The sequence below is a fragment of the Coffea eugenioides genome, chromosome 4, assembly GCF_003713205.1.
Source record: "Coffea eugenioides isolate CCC68of chromosome 4, Ceug_1.0, whole genome shotgun sequence".
In the NCBI taxonomy this organism is placed as follows: Eukaryota; Viridiplantae; Streptophyta; class Magnoliopsida; order Gentianales; family Rubiaceae; genus Coffea; species Coffea eugenioides.
The window spans coordinates 12,261,418-12,284,092 of NC_040038.1; the positions used below are offsets into that span (position 1 = coordinate 12,261,418).

The 22,675-nt window shown below is 33.8% G+C and overlaps 2 protein-coding genes across 2 annotated transcripts; one reads left to right on the forward strand and one right to left on the reverse strand.

Moving 5' to 3' along the window:
- Positions 1 to 11,029: 11,029 nt before the first annotated feature.
- LOC113768688 (short-chain dehydrogenase TIC 32, chloroplastic) lies at positions 11,030 to 15,721 on the forward strand. The gene is made up of 8 exons (XM_027313141.1): positions 11,030 to 11,234; positions 12,410 to 12,641; positions 12,749 to 12,828; positions 13,253 to 13,406; positions 14,636 to 14,714; positions 15,063 to 15,150; positions 15,292 to 15,338; positions 15,435 to 15,721. Exons 1-8 carry the CDS (start codon positions 11,093 to 11,095, stop codon positions 15,615 to 15,617), a joined length of 1,005 nt encoding a protein of 334 aa, XP_027168942.1. The 5' UTR covers positions 11,030 to 11,092; the 3' UTR covers positions 15,618 to 15,721.
- A 1,469-nt stretch (positions 15,722 to 17,190) lies between these two features.
- On the reverse strand, positions 17,191 to 22,456 carry LOC113768362 (kinetochore protein SPC25 homolog). Its single transcript, XM_027312688.1, has 8 exons — positions 22,137 to 22,456; positions 21,881 to 21,946; positions 20,912 to 21,058; positions 20,185 to 20,298; positions 19,958 to 20,047; positions 19,724 to 19,846; positions 19,225 to 19,457; positions 17,191 to 17,568 (listed from the first exon to the last, which is right to left on the reverse strand). Exons 1-8 carry the CDS (start codon positions 22,309 to 22,311, stop codon positions 17,557 to 17,559), a joined length of 960 nt encoding a protein of 319 aa, XP_027168489.1. The 5' UTR covers positions 22,312 to 22,456; the 3' UTR covers positions 17,191 to 17,556.
- Positions 22,457 to 22,675: the final 219 nt, after the last annotated feature.

Here is a 22,675-nt window from a genome sequence, read left to right on the forward strand (position 1 = left end):
TGCATATTTTCACTAGAATCTTAGTTAATTAGCTAAAAACATGACTAAAACACACCAAAACTAAATAATAAAACACACTAAATACACATAAAATATATACTTGTCAATAATACAGTAGATTTAGTGAGAGAATTCTAAAAAGTAATACCCGACATAGACACAGACACACATATATGTTGAGGAATTAATACCTCTATAAAATATGTTTATTCTCTTTAGTTTGTATTTAGTTGGCACATATGTTTGTCTTATAGACTATTATTCATCATGCATTTTACATAACTCTTTGTTGGAAAATATGGGATAATTATTTAAATCTTCTTTAGAAGATTGTTAAATTTACCCTTCATAAAATGTTGAATTTCTCTATGGCTCTACCCAAGTTTAAAATTTAACATAGTGTGTTGACTTAACATGATGTGTACTGATTTTAGTTTGAGGAAAACTAATTCTTTTTTTTTTTTGAATTATTCAAATTAGCGGGTAGAGGGTACCCAATGAGTAATTCCAAAACTGAAACTAGAGAGTTTGGTAATGAGAGTTAAAACCCATACGGGCACCTAATAGGGTTTGGTAAAAGATTTAAATATGCAAATTATGATTTGTTAAGAGGAATTCTTGAGAGTACTCGATCTCCTACTATCTAGGGGTGTAATTGAGTCGAGTTGAGTTCGAGTAGTGCAATATTCAATCTCTACTCGAGTTAATAAACTTGGACTCGAACTCGAGTTTGAGCTCATCGAGCTATTGAAAATTAAGCTCGACCTTGAGGTCGATTTTTTTTTTTGTATTACTCGATCTCGATTTTATTTTGCATTACTCGAGTTCAAACTCGAACTTATTTTTATTGAGTCCAATCGAGCCTAATTGAGTTTAAGAAATATAAATTCATATTTCATATAATTTTAAACAAGGGACAAATTAGACATTTCATACTAATAAGTACAAAAAATAAAAAAATCATATATATGTGAAGCTTGATTAAGTTCGATGAGCTTTCGAGCTTCATATATTAAACTCGAACTCAATTCGTCAAGTAGCTCGAGCTGCTTGAACTTGAGTTCAAACTCGGAACTTGAGTGCGAGTTCGCACTTGAGTTTGGGCCGAGCATGCTCGCGAGCTACTCGATTAAACTTGATTTGTTTGCACCCCTAATCCCAGGACCAATTTAGGCCCTGTTTGATAATCTAATTTAGAATTTAAACTTAATGGATTCAGATTTTAACATGTTCGAATGCATTTGATAACCAAAAATCTGAATTAATTAAGTGGTACTGAATTTCCTAAGCAAAACTTACTCCCAAAAATAAATGATAAGTTATTCACTTAATAGTGAATGTGATATACAGTCAAATGTGTCAAATTTAATACTACTTAACAATTCAATAAGTTAATGGATTCAAATTTCAGATTTCAGATTTTAGTTTTATCAAACGCACCCCTAGTTTCTATTTAGATTTGTGGTAGCTTATCAAAAAGTATCTGAAGAACTTTATGTTATGGGTGCCCATTTGTGACAGCTTATCTTGTAGAACTTTCAATTAAAACGCTCGCTTAAGTGCTTAATGCATACATGAAAGTGCTTATTGTGTTAGATAATGTATGATTTTGAATTTTTGGAATGTATTTATCTTCTTATTCAAATTAGAATTTATGATAAAATGATCAAAGTTTATGTTTTACTTTTTGAACTACCAAAGTTATTCTAAAAGTACCAATTTAGAGATTTTGCTAAAAGTGCTTTTGATATCACAAGTTTACTCCTAAATTTATGGAATGATACTCACCAATCATTTCAAAAGTACTTTTATCACCCCAAAAGTAAATTTTTAGCAAAAATACTGTAATTTGAGATAGGCTCTTCAGGGATACTAGAATTTTGCCCGTGCCTTAGCACGGTTATTTTTTTTATTTATTGCAAACTTATACAAATATAAATAATTTAAAATACAAAAATTAACAACAATCCTACATGTTCATCTATATTAACTTCAAATAACTGATGTGTTCTAAATATTCAATTATTTACTAATTTTCAAATATTTGTTTATAGACTTTTACTATAATATGATAGTATACATTAAATCATATACCCCATATCAAGAATTTGGTAGATATTCTTTTTTTACAGATATTCTTTTAGATAATTTAAATTTTTGTAATGACCATAAATTTAGAACTATATATTCATATTTAATTAAGTAGACAAAATCTAGCAATTCATTTTTCTTCATCAATAAATATTCAGTTTCCAACAATATTGGTAAATTTATCGGTGTAACAGTTAATTCTCTTTTTTATACTAAATTAATTCAAAATTAAGGAAGAAATGATGAACAATTTGAATACTAATCAATGATATGGTGCTGAAAGAAAGTAATTTGGGATATGTAAGATTTCAATCATTGTGATTATAAAAGTAATTTGGGATATGTAAGATTTCAATAATTGTGAATAAAAAAGTAATTTGGGATATGTAAGATTTCAATAATTGTGATTTGAAAAAGATTTTACTATAGTTCTATATGTAATAATTTGATAGAAAGCAAAATCATTAAGATAAGATTAGTTGTTTTTTAAAACAATATCTTTAAGATAAAATTAGTTATTTTTTAAAGTTGCTTTAAAATTAGAGATAATTTTTGAACATATAATATAATCCAATTAGGATTTAATATGGGTAGACTCAAGTGACTCATAATTCGTTGATTCTCTTCAATTAGACATGCCACGTAAGAGTGAGAAACAAATATGATATATATATATAGATTAGTAGGTGACCATGAAATCTTTAATTTGACTCCCAAGCCAATTTGCATTTGTTTAAACTCTTTTCACACTTAAACGTTATCGATTATCATCAATTTGCATTTTGAAATTCTGTTATGGATAATTTATATATAAAATTAATAACTCGTTTCAAATAACCCTAATCACAAATAATGTTTTCTTGTAATGGTTTTTCATTTTCGATGCTTAGATATTTGTTTCATTCTTTGACGAGTCTTAAAAAAAATTAGGAGCATATGTAATTTTTTTTTTTCAACTTTAGTTGACGGGGAAGTTTAGTTAGACTCTGGGGACAAGTGATATACAACCACCGGGTAAATCTTGGAAGTCAAGGAATTGAAACTTTACAAAGCAATTAGCGGCTTAGATTAGGTTGCAACTGCAACTAAAGTGGCCTAATCTAAATCGCACAAACTTATTTTCTTTTTTATATTTAAAGTTAATATTTGAGATGTACAGCTAGATTAATTCTTTGTTGCTTTAGATTTTGTAAAATCTAATTATGAAAATGATTATAGAGAAAAATTAGAATTAGCAGAAGCTACTCTTGATTGATTATAGATTTTAGCTATTTTGATTATTAAAAAAATCTATAATTCGAACATAAAAGTAAACGAGAACATTACAAAATTTAATTATTCAAAATAAGAATCTATAATTAGATAAAAGAATCAATCAAGACTAAGCCCTAAACCAAATTAGCCTCAGATGGAGTGCTAATCAGTGGATCAAAGTAGTCTAGGAAGTTGTAAGTAGCAATAATATCATATTCCCCTTTGATAGATGTTTTATTATCTTACACCCAAAAAAAGGGTTAAAAGCACTAAACCCTTGTGAATTTTATGTTTAGTCGCACTTTACCACCCTCAACTCAATAAATAGGGGCAAAGTAGTTATTTAACGAGTTAAGGACCGTAAAGCCCAACTTAGAGTAAAGTTTAAGGTAGTTTAGTGCATTTAATAAAAAAAAATAAAATAAAATTCTAGAGTGTTAATCAATGGAGCAGGGTAGCCTTGGAAGTTTTAAGTAGTAATATCGCATTGTCCCTTTGATATATGTTCAGCAGGCATAAGTTAGCTTACACAACTAGGTGCTACAACTTGTAAGAAAAACTAGTGCCCAAAACTGTTTCCACTTTCCATGGTCAGATTTAATTGCTTCCCCTATTGATTTGACTAAAAGAAAGAAGAAAGTGTTGTAACCATTCGAGGAAAATTTAGCAAATCCGATTTTCATGCAGAAGTCAAAAAAGATATTGCCCACTACTTCTGAATCAAGGAAACAATTCATGTTTAGGCCATCTTAAGTTTGTCCCCTGAGGTTAGTAGGCAGTAGGTAGGACTTAGGAGCCAAGCAGGTTGCAGACTTAAACCATTCTTTTTGCTCCATATAAGGACCTTGGAGCGTCCAACTTCAGTAACATGAATCATGCTTCTGTGTGTAAATTCCCGTTTGGTGTGTGTTTGTGTCCACCACTGAATTGGCAAACACATAATAATGTTGATTTTTTGATAAGAAATTGCCCATATTGCAGTATCAGTAGTGTCTCCTTTCCCACCATTCAATCTCCAATAGGTTGTAATGTGATTTCTTTATCACATGATAGAATAGTTTTTGTTTCTGTGTTTTTTAACTAGTGCTGGCCACAAGGTGGTATGTCCTCAATCAGGTCTATGTCTACATGAAATCCCACTAGCATCTTCTGCTCATTTGTTTACACTGATTTTTATTGTTAAATTATGAATTCACTATTCTTTTTGGCTACTAGATAAGATGCACAAGAACATGAAGACAAGAAAACTTTACTAGCATCCTTCCATTAATTAGAATACTATCAAAGAACAACATGCAGGACCACATAAACATAATTCAAAAATTTGGTGACAAATGCAGGACCACGCAAGCTTTATTTTAGCTTTTGGTTTTGTTTGCGCGGATCTTTCCTATTTGGTAAATTTACAAAATATTAAATTGGATTAAAGATTAAAGTAGTGCATAAATCAATCTGTATTCTACGTCAGAAGCAATCCAGTCAAGTTGCCCTGTTTATTATTCTTGTATCAGTTTTGATAAGCTTCAATCCATTCTCGACAAAGCTTTATATTTTACGCTGATAAAGGAATCAGTTCAACTTAGTACTTCGTATTAGTTAAATGATCATAAAATCCTTGTGTGACTCTTAAATCTTTTCCCTTTTCCCTTCGTACTTGTAAGGTTCAGAATCCGTCTTAAATTTAACTAGAAAAGAAAAAAAAAAGGGAAAACTTAGTATCTTAATATTGACTTTGTAGGGGGGTATTTGTGTGAGATGAAAACTACAATCAGCATCCCACAATTTTGCCGTAATTGGCTTGGAGGACAATCCTACATGAGACAAATGTTTAAGGGTTAATTGTACATAGCACGTGAGGCTACTAGTAATGGCAATAATTCAGGCTTTTCACTAAGCAAAACATTTCTTGATCTTCATAGATTGCTAATTATAGGTGCATTTGATTGATGCAAAAGACCTTTTAACTTTTGTCGACAATGGTGTTTTAATTTTTGTTGGATTCATCAATTCAGGTAGTAAAATCACTCATAGAGGGGGACACAATTGTACAATCTAGGGCCCTCATGCTTCCTAGGCCCCTCATGGTTAGTTGGTAATAGTGTACTTTTGAACCTGGTTTTCATTCCTTCCACTTGGGATTAGGGGATTGTTCAAGTAGTTTTAAACTCGATTAAGGTTTTCTTGTTTGATCGAATGATACTTATTTCATGACATGACAAAGATAATGAGGTTTTAATTGTTGTTACCATTATTAATTGGAAGTTCATAATGAACAATGAGCAAAATGTAGTTACCAAAATATTGATGTCTGGCATTAGCTTTATGTTGTCAGACAATGAATAAGCAATTTTCAAACATGTCTATGATTAATTAGTTTCAGTATAAGTTGAGCTTAAGAGGTAAATCCTATAAGTTTATTCAAAGTTGTTAAGGAATAATGCCAGTTTGCACTTATAATTTCTTTTTTTTCTGTCAACACAGAGGATGTTCGAGTCAATTCGTACGGGCCCGACTAATCCTCAGCACCTCTGCGCTTATAATGCTTTCACCAAATTTCACTTTGCCAGTTCATTTTCCAATCCTTTAACATTCTCATATTGCTGTTAACAATGCAAAAAGAGTACGTCCATTCGCAAAACGAGGATGTACTTTGATTTGATGTACACTGTGTCCATGCATACACAAATGTGTGTTGTTAGCAAATGACACGTATATATGGTATGCTAGCACCTTATATTGCTTCTACTGAGATTTAAGTAATTTAAGTTGAAAAATTTATATTAAAAAAAATTAGGGTTTGCTAGATACAATTTTTTTAATAACAATATTTTATTTGCATCACAAATACAATTTTCAACGACTTTTTCATATTCCCAATCAGATTTTCATCTCACATATATCACATCATAAAAAAATTTTATAGTGTTATTCTAAATAATATTGTCAAATAATTTCCTATCCAAACAAACTATTGAAATTTAGTCCATCATACTTCCATATGCAACCAATTTGATATCTTAAATTTACAAAAACAACTAATTTAGTCCTTGGCTTTCCAATTTTGACCAATTCACTGAGGTTTTTGACATCCTTGGAGAAATTTTCTTTTCAATTTGTGGATTTTTTTTTCAATTTATATTCATCACGCAAAATATAAGCCATAAGGGACTAAATAGCAACTGCTGTTGTACTCTAACGACTTACACATTAACTTATTGAGTATTAGACATAAAATATTAAACCAAATAGGTCCTTGCAATAAGAATATTGAAGTCACTCATCTAATCATCCAAGTTAAAAATATTTCAATAACCAGCCCGAGTTATATTATTGTAAATAAATACAAAAAAGAAAACATTCAAGTTAATTCAAAGTGCTAACTCTTTCGAGCTCAATTAGTTCAACATGAAAATGCAAACGGATACTGATTTAATCTTTAAATTCCATTGCGTCTTCAGCTTGCTTAATGACGTCCCTAATTTCTTATGATTTAGACAACCATTGGGTACATTGGTTAGGTAAACCGATAATCATGCTAAAGACCTTGTTTAGCTTCATGTTTAATCCTTTGATGTGGGCTGTCATGTCGGCATCCATGGAATATAATTAGAGCATTAGTGCAAATCGACTATTGTCAAAGTTGATGAAGAAAGCTACTGGAAATTTTGTAGAGTTATGATTTTTTTTTTCAAACTCATAAGCTAATTCCTCACTCTAGACTTTCAATGTGAATGTTTTCCACTGACTTTTAAATTGGCATACAAAATTTGTCTATTTCCTAAGAACTTCCAAAAAGTGAGGCAGCATAAACTTTAGGCTTTTTCTTTGTCTTATGATTTTAGTCTTGTTTGCTCCTTTTTCTCCCATACATTTTGCCAAGTTTTGCTTGACTTTGAACTATTTGCTTTGCATATTAGGTATTCAAAGATGCTATACTCGAACATGTGAAATCAAAAGCAGGATCTTGTAAGAGATGCACAATTTTGGTTGCATGAGATTCACAATAATATTATCAAAACCCTAATGAACAAGTAGTACAATATATATCATAATCTTTTTTTTTTTTTGGTTTTTTATGATGGTGAAATTTCTCTATGTTAATCTGAAATGTGCACCAACCAAATCCATTAATTGGTGAAAAACAATCCTAAAATCTTGCGAAGTAGACAAGATATAGATTAATTATGTGTATGAAAGTAATAATTATCATAGAAATGCTGTCTTATCAATAACAACTTTCGTTTGATTCCCTCTTTCCCAAACTTTATGGGACATGCATTGAGAAAAAAGAATGAAAACAACCAAGAAAAAAACAAGAAGAAGAAGATCACATGTGAAACCATAAGAGTAAGTGGTTACAAAACTTAGAGCAGGTTAATGAAAGTTGCACACCAATTAGGGAACCAATGGGTCCGATTTGCACAGCCAGTTCACAACTCCATTGTTGAGGAGTCAACCTCAATGTTCTTTTCCAGCCCTTCAAACCTCCAACAAAGGCCATCATTTTTCAATGTCAAAAAAGAATGTGAAAAAATGGGATGGAAGGGACCTCAAGGATTGTAGAAAAGGACACTAGAATTACACGGTTGCACGCAACAAAAGCATGCAGCAAAAGCACTTTTGTGTCCGCAAAAAAGCAATTTCACTATTTGCCCATTTTGTAATTTTTCTTCTGGCAATTATTTGTATATGCTGATTCTTCAAAAAATTTTCCCTTTTCTTGAGGGGGGATTTTGACAGGCTACCTTTAATTATGGTTTGTTTAGATGAACACGTGTGAGAGACACTTGAATTCCCATTTCTGTTGAGTGTTATGCACTCCTGTTCTTTACTTTCACTTATTAAAGGGACTTTAATTAGTGCTTTTTTTCCTTATTTTTTTCCTTGGTAAATGGACAATTTAATGGAGTAAAATAAGTATACAGTTCTGCAGTAATTGGGTGGGTGGTTTTTGTTGCCCTTTTTTGCACTTTAGACTATGGTTTAGTTGGTTGGATGATTTCTGCCTTCCCTTTTGCACTTTTGGCTGTTGAAATTTAATGCCTCAAAAGCCAATACTTAAAATCACTGCTTGTTGGGGGTTTTTTTTTTTTTTTCTCTCATCTGATAATTTTTGGAAAATTGATAACCAAATTCGTGCTTTTCATACATGTTTGTAAATTGGAATATGAAATAATCAAATTAAACTAGTGGAAAATACAGTACTTGAATTAAAAGCTCAGGAAATATCGAGTTTTTTTAGCTATTAATTTCTTTTCATTTATCATCTTTGTCTTTTATCTTCATCTCGTTTTTTTTAAAAAAATCTTTTTTTGACAAGAAAATAGTGCATTTCTCACATGTAAAGGCAAATGGATGGGAAAATGACTACTTATGAGGGAATTTGCGGCCACGATTCTCATTCAAAACCATAAACTTCAATACAAAAGTGACAACAATAGTGACTTTTCTACAAGTTAGAAATGCTTATTCAAACAATTTGGTGTTATGACTGATTCCGTTATGATTTTAAGAATTACAGACACATATAGAATTCTAATTTATTATCTTTTGTCTCCTAAGATGTTAAAGAATGTCCATAATATAGGTAGCTTAAGAAACTTTGGTATTTATTTCCAACCAAATTAGGCATAAGACAAACTAATTAATCCATCTCTCAACTTTAATCTTGTGACACTAGCCTTGTTTGGCATTCTACTATTGTTGTTTCTGGATTCACTGTAGAGAATGAAATTATGTTCACTAGTATAAGTGTGGCGGCAGGACGGCGGCTGCAGGCGGCCGACGGCATGTCGGGGTGGTACAAGACAGTAACAAGTAAAGATCCTATATGTTCATTGGACTTTAAGGCCATTCAAAATTTTTTTTTTTTTGTTTCTTATTCCTTGTCTCCACGCCATTGCCCTACCAATCTACCCTTATTCGTCTTATTCATACATTTCGTTTTGCTACATTTCCCAATAATTTTACTGGGTTATGATGAGGTAAGAAGGGAGAATAAAATTTTCACAGTACATGGAAAAGGGACAAGGTAAATACGAGGGAATTCTAGCCATGATAACTCGTTGAAACCACAGATTTCAGAAGAAAAACTAACAATTCTAACAACAATCTACCCCATATTTTTATGAGTAAATCTTTCCTACATTGACGGTGTATACACTATCATCGTTAGATTCATGACATGTGTGCAAAAGTTGAATTTCAAATTCAAATTATGCATAGTTGTCAATCATCCAACGCTGATAGTGTATACACTGTCAGTGTAGGAAAGATTAATCCTATTTTTATTAGATGATGGGGAGACTTAGGGTGCGTTTGATAAAATTGAAATCTGAAAACTAAAATTTAAAATTTAAAATCTGAATCCATTAAGTGATTGAATTGTTAAGTATTATATCTAATATATTTGAGTGTATATCACATTCAGTGATAAGTGAATAACTTATCACTTATCACTTATTTTGGGAGTAAGTTTTGATTAAGAAATTCAGTGTCATTTAATTAATTCAGATGTTCAATTTTTGGTTATCAAACGCGTCTAAACACGTTAAGATTTAAATTTATTAAGCTTAAGTGCTGAATTGAATTATCAAACATGGTCTTAACTAATATCAAAATCTCTTGTTTACATTAATACTAATTCATTAAATGTCATTTGTCAAATAGGAAGTAAATCCTTCAACTTGTTACTTACTCATGAGAATGTAAACTTAGTGAAACGATTAATTAATCTGTAAAATATCCCAAACCGTATTTGATATCTATCGACATGCAAGACTTCTGCATTTACAGTGGCAATCACACCAAACAATTGATGGCCCCAATCGGATCACATCAAGTAAGCTCAATTTGAAACGTCCAATTTTGATCTTCAGAAATAAAATAAAAAATAAAAAAATATTTTTAAAATGAAAAACCCAGAGAAAAACAGTGCTATATTAGGTCGACTCAATCTTGATCATGAATTGTAACCCTATGATTGTACGTACAATCCTGAATTAGGGATATGGATTTTGTGGTCTACATTGTCCTAGCACAAACATCACAAGTACAAACCTGAATTACACATTGTAGCCCGCAAGTGTAGTTGCAACTGCAATCTCAACCTTTACGATCGGTTGAATACGTTACTTCTTGTCCTGTTTACTTATCCCAATGTGTTGGAAAATTAAATGAATAATTAGGTAGATAATCTGTGAAGATACAGAAAAGTAATAACGAGTAATATAAAATGATGCAAGAAAACCTAATGTGACCATTGAATATATCATGCAATACACTTTAGACAAAGCAACCAGAGATTAGTGTGAGATACCCAAATGCACCCTTTAATTGGGAAAAAAAAAAGCATATTAATTTCTTAGACCACAAAAAAGGCAAAAGACATCTAATGAGGGCAGACAATAATAATTAGCAAAAGATAAAAGACAATTATTAATGGTAGCTAGTATTATTAGTGGACTTTCTCACAACATTAGTTGCTGAAATTCTCAGCTGAACAGTCAATATTGGACCACTAAAATTTTATCTCATTGCTGATGAGAAATGTCTGACTTTCTGACAAGAGCCAATTGGATCTATACTAATTGGCTTGGCTTCACTTCACTGACTTCCTCAAAGACTCAACAAGAAGTGTGTGTTGTGTGTGTGCATGGAGTACCACAAAGTCTCTGAGTCCCTTATATATACGTGGTTCTCCACCATTGCTTCAGTCTTGCAGTTTAAGGTTCTAAGCTGTGCTCTCATGAAGGCTATTATCAAGTACTTGGCAGGTCTTGCTGGCCCAAGTGGCTATGGCTCAAAATCTACAGCTGAGCAAGTTACTCGAGATTGTTCTTCTTCTTCAACTTTTCTTCCTTCTTCTCATCTTACGGCAATAATCACTGGTAAGTACTGATTTGTCTCTAACATGAGCAGCATTCAATACATCCTCGGTGATAACTGCTAAGGAGCAATGAATTAAGTTTCTTTGTTACATTGACATGCAATAAAAATTGCATATTTTTTAGTTGAACTTCCTTTGATCTTCAAGAAGAAGCATTTCTGAACAAACTTTTCCAGATGTTTTTGTTGATCTGTTGAGGTGGTTTACCATGTTGGGAACAAAGGATTGAAAGTTGAATATTTTGGTGTTTGACTGATGATTTTGTTTCTTCTCTTTCGGTGGTGGCATGGGGGAAAGATTCTTGTTGCCTTTCTTCTTGCTTTTGGAATCATTTTGGTACTTGTGTACTTCAGTATTCATTTCTCTCCTTTTCTTCCTTCTCCCTTTTCATTCTCACATCTCTTTCTTGTACTTTGGAAGAATTTGCTCGGAATCCTTGTTTTGCGATATCAGTAAATCCATCTGCAGATTCATGCCTAGGTAGGTGAAGATTGCGAAAAAACCGGATCGTTTGGAGCACTCTCTTTCTGCATCTTTTTTCCAAACAAATTCAAGAAACTAGCAATGAATTAAATTTGGTTTTGCAGCGGATTCTTGCGTCATTCACGTTGTTTTTCATAGCCCATCTCAGCATCAGCTCTTATTACAAAGTCTTTGTATAGTGCTCAATCAAATGAAAACAAGATCTGTCATTACTTTTTCACTTTTTCTGGGCAGCAACATCAAATAGTGAAACTTCAAGCTGAGGTGTTTTCTGCTTCCTTTTCCACAAGTCAATATGCTGTAGCTAGTCTCAAGCCAACATACATGTGTTTTATTATGGATGATCCTATGTACTATTCTTCTCTGAATCTTTGGTCAGAAAAGTACTCAATATTCTATTATCTGCTCTTTTTGTTTGAAGCAAGATTTGGTTTTGTCTCTTTTGATTTTGAATGAGTAGTTTTTCCTCACTTGTGCATGCTAGCAAGATTGTTATCACAACTGTCTGGCCAGTGGTAGAAACTAATCATGCCCCTTTAATATCAAAAGTTCCATTAAGGTATATTAATTATTCCATTGTAATTGCCCACCATTCTAGGCTTAATAGATTTGTTAATCAGATTATCCTTTTACAAATTAATTAACAATGGACAAATCCCCTTATTTCTTTTTGTTTTGTCTACATAATTGAAGGGGCAACATCAGGCATAGGTGCTGAAACAGCAAGAGTGCTGGCAAAGAGAGGAGTAAGGATAATCATCCCAGCAAGGAACTTAAAGAAGGCTGCTTTGGTAAAGGAAAATATACAAAAGGAGAGTCCAGAGGCTGATATAACCATATTGGAGATAGATCTCAGTACATTTGCATCCGTCAAGAGATTTTGCACTGAGTTTCTGTCTCTAGGATTGCCCCTTCATATCCTAATGTAAAGTACATATTTTCTTTCACTTTTGCTTTCCATGATGTCTTTATTTCTAGTTTTGTGGTAAAAAGAGAAATCAAACTGATTGTCAAAGTGAAATTATTTTGCAGAAACAATGCTGGGAAATTTTCACAGAATTTGGAGTTCTCTGAGGATAAAATTGAGATGACCTTTGCCACAAATTACTTAGGTAATATACAATCTCAAAATTCCTGTATTAGACATAAGCCAGAGACCTTTTAAACTGGATACATACATTTTACCTTTTTTTTCTCACTAAACACTATTCATTCACTCATTGCAAAACTTCTTGCAAAGTAAAAATGTAAAAAGGTTAGCTTTGGGGTTGGCTTGGATGGTCTCGGGTAGCCTCATTAGGTTCCAAGATCGCGTATTCGAGTCATCTCTCTACCGCTTGTAATATTCTTGGGAGGCGGAATGCACAAGTGCAGGGAGATAGTCTGACAAAAACTGAGATACTCTCTATGTTGAAAAAAAAATGTAAAAAGGTTCCAATTAAACAAGAATAAAGCATCATTTCATTAACATATTACCAAAAATTGTGTAAATCACTTTTTTTTTTTCCTTTTGGGGCGTCTTTTGCTGTTTAGCAGGCCATTTTCTGTTGACAGAAATGCTGCTTGAGAGAATGGTTGAGACAGCTGCAGAAACTGGCATTGAAGGAAGAATAGTGAATGTTTCTTCTGTGATTCACAACTGGGTGAAAAGAGACGATTTCTCCTTCTACCACATGCTCAACCCACGCAAGTAAATGCATTTTCTTCTTTCTTCTCTTAAACATATACTCCACACTCTTAGAGTCATCAGTTTGTGATCAAATCTTGATTAGTAATCCTGTAAACTTTAGCAATTTCTTGAGTAAGCCCATATATCCAATTTATTTTCTATTTTTCGATTCATTTTCACATGCTCTTTCAAAAAAAAAAAAGAAATTGAAAGAAGAAAATCTAGCATAGTTTTTTTCCTATTCATGCAAATTAGAAAGATGGCAAATTCTTGAGTGCTAAAAAGGGTACTTTTAGCACAGCCGAGTAATACCGAAAAGCTAAAAAAATAAATGCCCAAAAGTGCAAAATCAATAACTCTCCAAAAATGAACTTAGGCATTTCTAATAAGCAGAAAATTAGCAAGTTCTGATTGGTTTTTGGCATTGTCAAATTTGACTACTATTGAAGGACTTTCTGAGAAGAAAAATCAAATGTTGCCTAATTCATTTGAGGATATGAAGCTTCTTAGCAGTTATGGTTGTTATGCACCACTAATTACTGGCTAATGTAATTGATGCAACCATCAAGTCTTAATCATGTCGGAAAACCAACCAAGTGAGGGCAATTTAGATCTAAGATTGAGACATCAATGGTAGGTGGTACTCCAGAATCATTATTTTAAATTATCAGTTCATGTTCAAATATGACTAGATTCAGTTTACTAGTAGGGAAATTATTAGATTAAGATAATGACATGACTGCTAATAATGAGCTAATTCTTCATTGACAATTAGAAAACCTGGTTGGTGTCAATAAAAGCATTCATTCTCTTTTCTTCTTTTGTTTTATTTAATTTTCTTTAGTGCCTAAATGTTGTCAAATCATTTGCCTTTCTGCTCGATTATCTCATCGATTAACATAAAACGATACCTTAATTATTAATTATCCAAAGGTGACACGTATCTATACAAGTGTATACACACATCCATACACACACTCTACATGCTCTACGTGTATATGTCTATGTACATGTACATACGTACAAATGCAACAGTTCCGCTACACGTATACATATATATATGTATATACGTAAAACGGATATATGTATTTAGAAAAAAGATTTATACATGAGTATAATCACAAATACCCATATACACACACAAGTACACGGATGTACACACAGTACATGGACAAAAACAATCATACATAAATCCATCCTTTCTCTCAGCCTCCATGACTCTTAACCTTTTTTTCTTCTGCTTTATGCAGCTATAATGGTACCCGTGCATACGCGCAATCTAAGTTGGCCAATATTTTGCATGCCAGGGAATTGGCAAGACAGCTAAAGGTAAAAGTATATATACATCTAACTTGTACCAAACTCTCTCAGTTTTGTCATAATTGCTTTAGGTACCTTCAGGATATATCCAAACTTTCACTATTCATGTGTTTTCAAGTTTTATGAAACTAGTCAAACTAAACAGTTGAGGGGAAATCAAATGTAATTCTAAACTAACTGATACGAGTTACAACAAAACTCAGAGGAAGTTAACATTAAAAAAAAAAAAAAACTCAAGAGGAAAATGACAAGTCAAAGGTAAAGCTTCATGGTTTCAGAAGTTTATCTTGGTTGTAGGGGGTCCTCATTAGTGATGATATTTTACACCTCAATGTAATGTTTCTTGGAATCTAGCAGGAAAGGAAAGCAAATGTAACCATCAATGCAGTACATCCAGGGATTGTGAAGACTGGTATTATCAGGGATCACAAAGGCTTTATCACAGGCATGGATCACCATTCCCTCACTGCAGACACATTTTCTTTTTGCATCATTTCCTTTTCTCTCAAGCCCATTGCCCATACTGAGACAACTAGAACTTGTGCCACTTCCTCATTTTTTTCTTTTTGTTTTTGACAACTTTCAGAATCTCTATATTTTGTGGCATCAAAGTTGCTAAAATCCATAGCACAGGTTTGTCCATACATGACTGTCCCTTTACCTAAGGAAGAGGATTCCATGATGGAAAATTCATTAAAACATTTTCTTTCTTCCACATGGATATTTCAGGGTGCAGCTACAACATGTTATGTGGCACTTAGCCCAAAAACAGAAGGCATGAGTGGCAAATACTTTTCAGACTGCAATGAAAGTCACAGCTCAAACCTAGCCAATGATGAAGCTGAAGCACATGAGCTGTGCAAATTGACAAGATCTTTAATTAGCAGGCGATTACAGCAACCATTAGCCTAACCTCTATTCTTTTCTTGAGGAAAATAAGTACATATTAGTCATGTAAATATGTACATATACAATGTATATCCCTAGCATATATACCCACACAAGTATTGCATCTAGTCCTAGCCTCAAATAATCACAATTCCAATATCAAAGGAGATCATGAACTTAATCTTGACAGGAAGGTCTGTCTAACACCTCAGACACTTTGATATAATGGCAAGGTTGATACTTCAATCTTTAGCAATCTTAGCAACAAAAATGGCCTCAGAAGGGCCGCCCCCCCGGGGGAGGGGGTGGGGGGGGTGGGTTTTGGGGGTTGGAGGGCTTTGTGCTTTGACATTCCTTTTAAGGGAAAAAAAGGACAATAAACGAGAAGAAGAAAAAGAAGCCGTCAACATACAGCACGGTAACACACTTTCCACAGGAAGTACCGTATGAAGTACTCCAAATACGATAACTTTACAGACAAGTATCAGCAGAAGCAAACTCGATCAAGGTAATCACTGAGTTCAACAAATGAGCAAATATTGATTTGCCTAAACAAAAAGGTATCCACTTTGAGAGGCTTACCTGGTCAAGCGGAATGCAGATAGGGAAGTGGTTCACGTATATTATGTACCAGGGAAAGTTGGCCAGAGACTCACACAAATATACATCAATCTATATTGCCTTTGAACCTCTTGTTCATTTTGGTATTTAGTAAGGTATATTAATGTTGTAATCTCGTAAATGGGCTTTATATCAGGATAAGGAAGGTTCTTCACATATTACCTTTTATGCTTAATCTCTGATGTTTGAAACTAAGCACAATGGAATACAACCAAATTAGGCAATTCACATGTTGCATATCAAGATTCATCAACTTTCCATGATCATATAAGGAAGGTTTGTATGTCTGAATTGTGCTTGATTTTAACTGTTTTTGAAAACTTAAGCTTTAGTTTCAGCTCCAATGTTGCTGCAGCTGGTGCAAATGTCACATCTAGCATATAACCTCAGATCCAAAGAGCAGAAACGATACTTTAACTACTTTCCATAATTCAACCGAGGAATTGGGAACTGGGTCAACAATGTGGTAATTCAACCCAGGAATTGGGAATTGGGGCGACAATCTGGTAAATATTTTCCTCACTGTGTTCCAAAAATTGAGAATATTCAATTCTGCATCAGGACATCAGTGTCGAATCGAGTGACTATAGTCTGTGAGATGACCCTACATCTTGAGGCATCATTTAGCAAACAAGAGACTACGACTAAGTGTAACAGACAAAAGACAAAGCCATTGTCATAATTACTCTGATGGGGACACGAAAAAGATAAAAATAGCAAACTGACATAGAGAATTACACATAATAGCTCAGCTATGGAAAACTATCTCTAAACAGGTATCTTCTGAATACATTGTGTAAATATGCGTAGATAACATGTGGTAGCCATTGACAACAAAATAAGAATTGTTATATAAGGTGTAATTCATTATGGACCTGCTGAGTTTATCATCACTATACAAGCGCCAATAGAACATCTGACTGAAAAGGCAAATGTAAATTTAAGTTTCCATGTCCAAACACTGAAGCATCAGAAGAAACGAACTTGAACCTTCTGTACTTCATAGAAAACAGTTGAATTGTTGCTATAATTATAGAAGTCAATAACTAAAATCATGGGAATGAACAACTTAGTCATCAGTTTGTTGGACATCGCTTACTACCATGCTACTACAATACAAATCATATGTCAATGTCTACAGCAAGAAGATGCCTTCAATTCTAAATGAAGTGGGTACTGAGAACCCACTGTGAAACTGTCAACATATGACAACCAAAACTTTAACTCCATTCCATGCTTACACTGTGAGGGATAACTTTTTTACAGCAAACAAGCTTGAGACCAGATAAGATGCACAGTTAATATCTTAAGCCGATGTATAGCCCCTTAAATCTCCTCTCTTTCATTTCTTTACCTGCCAAAATTTCAACATGTCTTGAATGAGAAACTATTCCCCGTCCAAATTTGACAAAAATTCAGAAAACAAACATCAAAACATCCAAGCAAACTGATTCAGATGCCACTCTGATTCTCTTAGGTCTAAACATGTGGTAATCCAATGCATGATTTTGGCCTTGCCAAAAAATGCAAGTATATGTAGGGATGGCAATGGGGGCGGGTGCCCGCGGGCAACCGCCCCGCGGGGGGCTCTCGGGGCGGGGGATGGGGCGGGGGGTGGGGCGGGGGCGGGGGGGAATTTTTTCCCCCCGCTTAGAAACGGGGCGAGGGGCGGGGGAGTATACCCCCGCCCCATCCCCCGCCCCGCCCCCCGCAAAACAAAAAAAAGTATATATATAATTATATATAACATGTAAGTTAATTAGTTATAAACTTATGATAATGATATTATTAGTTAGATGTATTATATAATGTATATTAGTTTATGTAATATAATTGATATTATCAATTATATGAATAATTCTACATGTTTACTAATAGAATTTATTAATTAGTTATACTAAATTTACTAATATATTTATACTAAATTTCTAATTACACTTAATAGAATAACACTTTTTTCTCAAAAAAAACCACAAACACAATAATGAATTAGTGATTGCATTTGTACTAAAAGTGAAAACTTGACTATTTTAGTTATATTTATTTCATCATATTGGATTGTATTCAAATAACTTCTGTTTGATTGTTTTTATGAGTTTCAATTGCAAAATTACAATGAATAATAATTTGGTGATGTGTTGATATTTTAGTACTTGATTATTTATTAAAATTTAATTATAATAAAATTATATAATAAAATTTTATTAACCCCGCGGGGGCACCCGCGGGGGAAGCGGGGCGGGGGCGGGGGAGCAGGAGGCGGGGGAGGGGCGGGGGACGGGGGGAACTAATAGGCAACGGGGCGGGGGGGGGAGGGGTCCCCCGCCCCGTTGCCATCCCTAAGTATATGTATCAGAATACTCATTCTTTTCTTGTTTTCCCTCAGCATTCACTACTTCCTTCACTATGAAGGAATACATACATTGGGAATTTCAAGCAAGCATTTGCCTCCTTGGGATTATGGTATATTTTGGAAGCATGAACTTCCACTTCAAAAACTCAAGTGATATTTTGGAAGCATGAATGTCCACTTCAAAAACTCAAGTGATGTTTTAAACATAGTTCAACATGTCCACGATTAAGCTAAATTATAAATAAAACAATTTCGCAAACATAAATCCCTTTCAACACAAAAGATTCATTTCCTCCTTCCCAGCTTGAATGCATTAGCTTGTAATTTAGAATTTTCCTCCCTTGATTGGTAACTACCCCGAACTCATGTATCCCAGTGGTGAATGAACAAATCAGCATAAAATCTGTTTCCCCTCTTAGGATTTTTCGTTCTTCGGTCACATAACATTCACATCTAGACCTGAGATCTCCATCCAAGAACTTAAAATACAATATAAATCTAGAACAATTTCACTCTCCCAGTTATTTCCTGAGTATATGAATATGCATTTATGCCTGAGAGAGAGAGTTCGCTCTCAGAGTTGTTGAAAAAACAGAAATGAAAAATTAAAGGAAAAAAACCAAATCCAAAAGGACATTTCATGTTCATATGAAATACCTTAAAACGTGGTGAACGACGAAGAGATGAAGCAGATCCAGGAGATAGAATTGCTTGCCTTCCACCTTTACTAGCATTGACCCTCCTGGAGTGTCTATTAAAGTCTAAAGGTTGAAGCTCCTTTCTCTTGGCTGGAGACTCACTTCTACTGTCAGTTGATACTAAAGAAACTGGACCAGACATTGAGATGGTTGACTGGTCTTGCTGATAAGATGAAATTTGGGGAGTACATCCTGTAAAGTCATCATATAGATACTCAGAAACGTTTGTCACCTTCCCATGATGGAATGAACAGATGTAATAGCGAACCATTGACATTTTATAGTTGCAGAGTACCACCAACTATTCTATACAATGTTAAGAAACTTATTTTCTCTGGATTTTCATAGCATCCACAACCCATCACATATGCATGAATTAGTTATAAGGCAAACTTCTGTAATTTCTCAGACATCAGGATACGATAATAATGGCAAATGTCCAAGACTAAGGAGCATACCACATGTTGCAGCTTCTTGAAATTTCTCTCTCATAGTTCTAACAAATTTAAATAGTCCATTGCTTTGATTTAACTCATTGATCAGCTCTTTTGTGTCATTAACTTCTGGGTCACAATCAAGTACTGTAGATAAAAACATAAAAATGTTATATGAAAGCTTTTTCAGTTTAATGATATTGGTGAACAGAGTAATTGACCCAAGAAACAATGAAATTAAAAGTACATGTTACTTACAACTGTATACATCATTTTCATGGCGCATCGTGAATGAATAATGCTGGCTAGGATTCTTCACATCAATGTTTGTGAATATGAACTTCACTCCTGGAAAGGAAAATAAAGAGGAAGAAAAGCATAACTCTGTAACTCAGACAATTCAAATCTACCATAAAAACATGAAGTGAAAATTCTTTAGAAAAAAATAAACTGTAAGCCTCTTTTTGGTTGGAAAACATACATACCATATCCACACTCAATATGAAAACCAAGGACCTTATTATACCATGAGATAGCCTCTTCAGTTTCTTCTATATGTCCACAGTTCCTAGTACATGTTTCCTCGAGCTCAGTCAAAGCTATGAAAGAATAGGAGGGAAAAGAATGTAAGCACAGGTGAAGCTGGAAATAGTAATGCCTATTGTTTTACAAGATTTCACCACTTATGTGGTAAATTCCATCCCAAGACAAAGCAAAATTTCCTCAGATGCAAGTAAAGAGAAAATACAACCTGTCTTTTGAGATACGCCAACATATAAGTCCTAGAAAGACCCTTCTTTCCCTTCCATTCCCTTGATCTTTTTCTTTTCTTTTGTTTACATAATAAGGAAGCAGGTTAAAATACCCAGACACAACCAAAGAAACTAAGCAACCAATGTGAATATAAACAGAAAAGCAACTATGCCACAGATACTGTACCTTTCCCTAAAACAACTACAATAAAACAATATCTAGAAACTGCACCTCTCTCCAACTCACCATCAAGGTCCATAGTCACCTTTCATTGACCCTCAGACACTTTTGATAGCCAAAACACATAATTATCCTCTTTTATTTCAATTCAGCACAAGGAAGATATTTGACAATGGCATTACTTTGTGAAACTTATTTGAGAAGCCAACAAACTAAGAAATGACATTGTGTTACAATTCTGAGAAACAAAGCCAAGACTTATCTATATGAAAGAATTACCATCAGTTTGTCGAGATATTATAGCTGCATATTCGTCTTTCCTAGCTCTCTGATCTTCAACAATACCCTTAAGTTCTTCAAGTCTAGCTTTTGTTGCAGATATTGAGTCCATGGTAGCCATCCGTTTTGCCTCTTTTCGGGTCTTTACTGCAAAGGGACAAAAAAAACATCATTAACCTGTTCCATCACATACATGAATTTCCAGTTAGGCCAGAAAAAGTCAACAATTGAAATTAGCTAATCAAACTGAACAAAAAAGATGGAGATTGGTATGTGACAGTTTAGGACTTGCAACCATTCAAGAGCAACCAGAGAGTCTGCAACAAGCTCTCTGCTAATGCCTAAACTTCTAAGCATCTTAATCTTTCTGAGTGCCAAACAACAATATGCCATTCATTACTTTAGGCATACGTATCTTGCCACTTATACCTATTTGATCTAAAGGCAGCCTCACCTCCTTCCAAAAGTCCGTTCTGCTAATTTAGTATCTTCCATGAGGCATGTTGAAAATTAGAAAATATGGCAGCTTTCAACATCTTACTACCAACTCATACTCTTCTATCAGAATTTTCTGATCCCTTTAATAATCCAAGATGCATAAGGGATCAGATCAAATCACAATAAGATGGTTTTCAAAAGTCAAATGAAACAACCAAGCTCCTTCATAATCTAAGTTTAGCATCATTATCTTTTGCTATCATCCCACCCCCAAAACAAAAATTGGAAAATAAGAAATGCTCTCCCCTTCTCATATTTGTGCTTACTGGCCAATCCAACCTAAACAATGACAGATACATAATTAAGCATTAGTTTTCCACTTAAAAAAACTCCACCTTTCAACTCAAAGCAATGATCGAATGGATCTTTTTTCTCACTTGACCTTATTGAAAACTTCTATCTACCATTAAAAAATCACTAGCACTCGCGAGTACATCAATAAATTAATAGAGGTTCACACACGTGAATTACCTGCAAGAGCTTTCACTAATCCATCTTCTGCCTCTCTCAACTCACCTTTTAGCTTCCTTAGCTTTTCTGTAACAACAATCATAAAATAATAAATAAATAAATTTTCAAGCCACAAACTAAGAATAAGCACCACAAACCAAAAGATCACATTTTGAAGAAAACCCTTCTTCTATTTCACGAAATTAAATCTGGGTTTTCAACATAACCCAGAAAAAAAAGACTCAAAATTCACAGAAAATAGAAAACGAGGACGGACCTTGCAATTCAAGGGTTTCTTGCTCTTTGGACTTGGCAGAGTGAAGAAATTTTGTGAAGGACAAATGGGATGAATCGATTCTCTGTTGCTGAATTGGGATTTCTCTGTCGCAAACCAATCTCACTTCTGCCATTCTGGTCCGTACACTTTCTTCCACTCCTCTGCTGCTCTGCATCCCTCTGTTTTTCAATTATGGGAGTTGTATATACCACAAATGAGACCTTTGTTTGTTTTTTGTGAGGTTTTCTGGGAGTGTAAAATAGGATTTTGGATGTGGGATTTTTGAGAATTTGAAAGGAGTGAAGTAAGGAAGAAAGTGTAGGGATTTTGTTTTAGCCCGCCATTTGGATTACTAGTCTTTTGAAAATCATTTGATTTGGGAAATTGGGACCAATACAAACAATTTGCAAACTTTGGAGGCTTACAGCTCAATATTGTTATTGCTCAGGGTGCAATATGTAAAGGTAAATTGCAAATTAGTTACCAAGCTCCTAAGTTAGGAGTGTAACCAAACCTAATTATGCCAAACATTTTTGCGC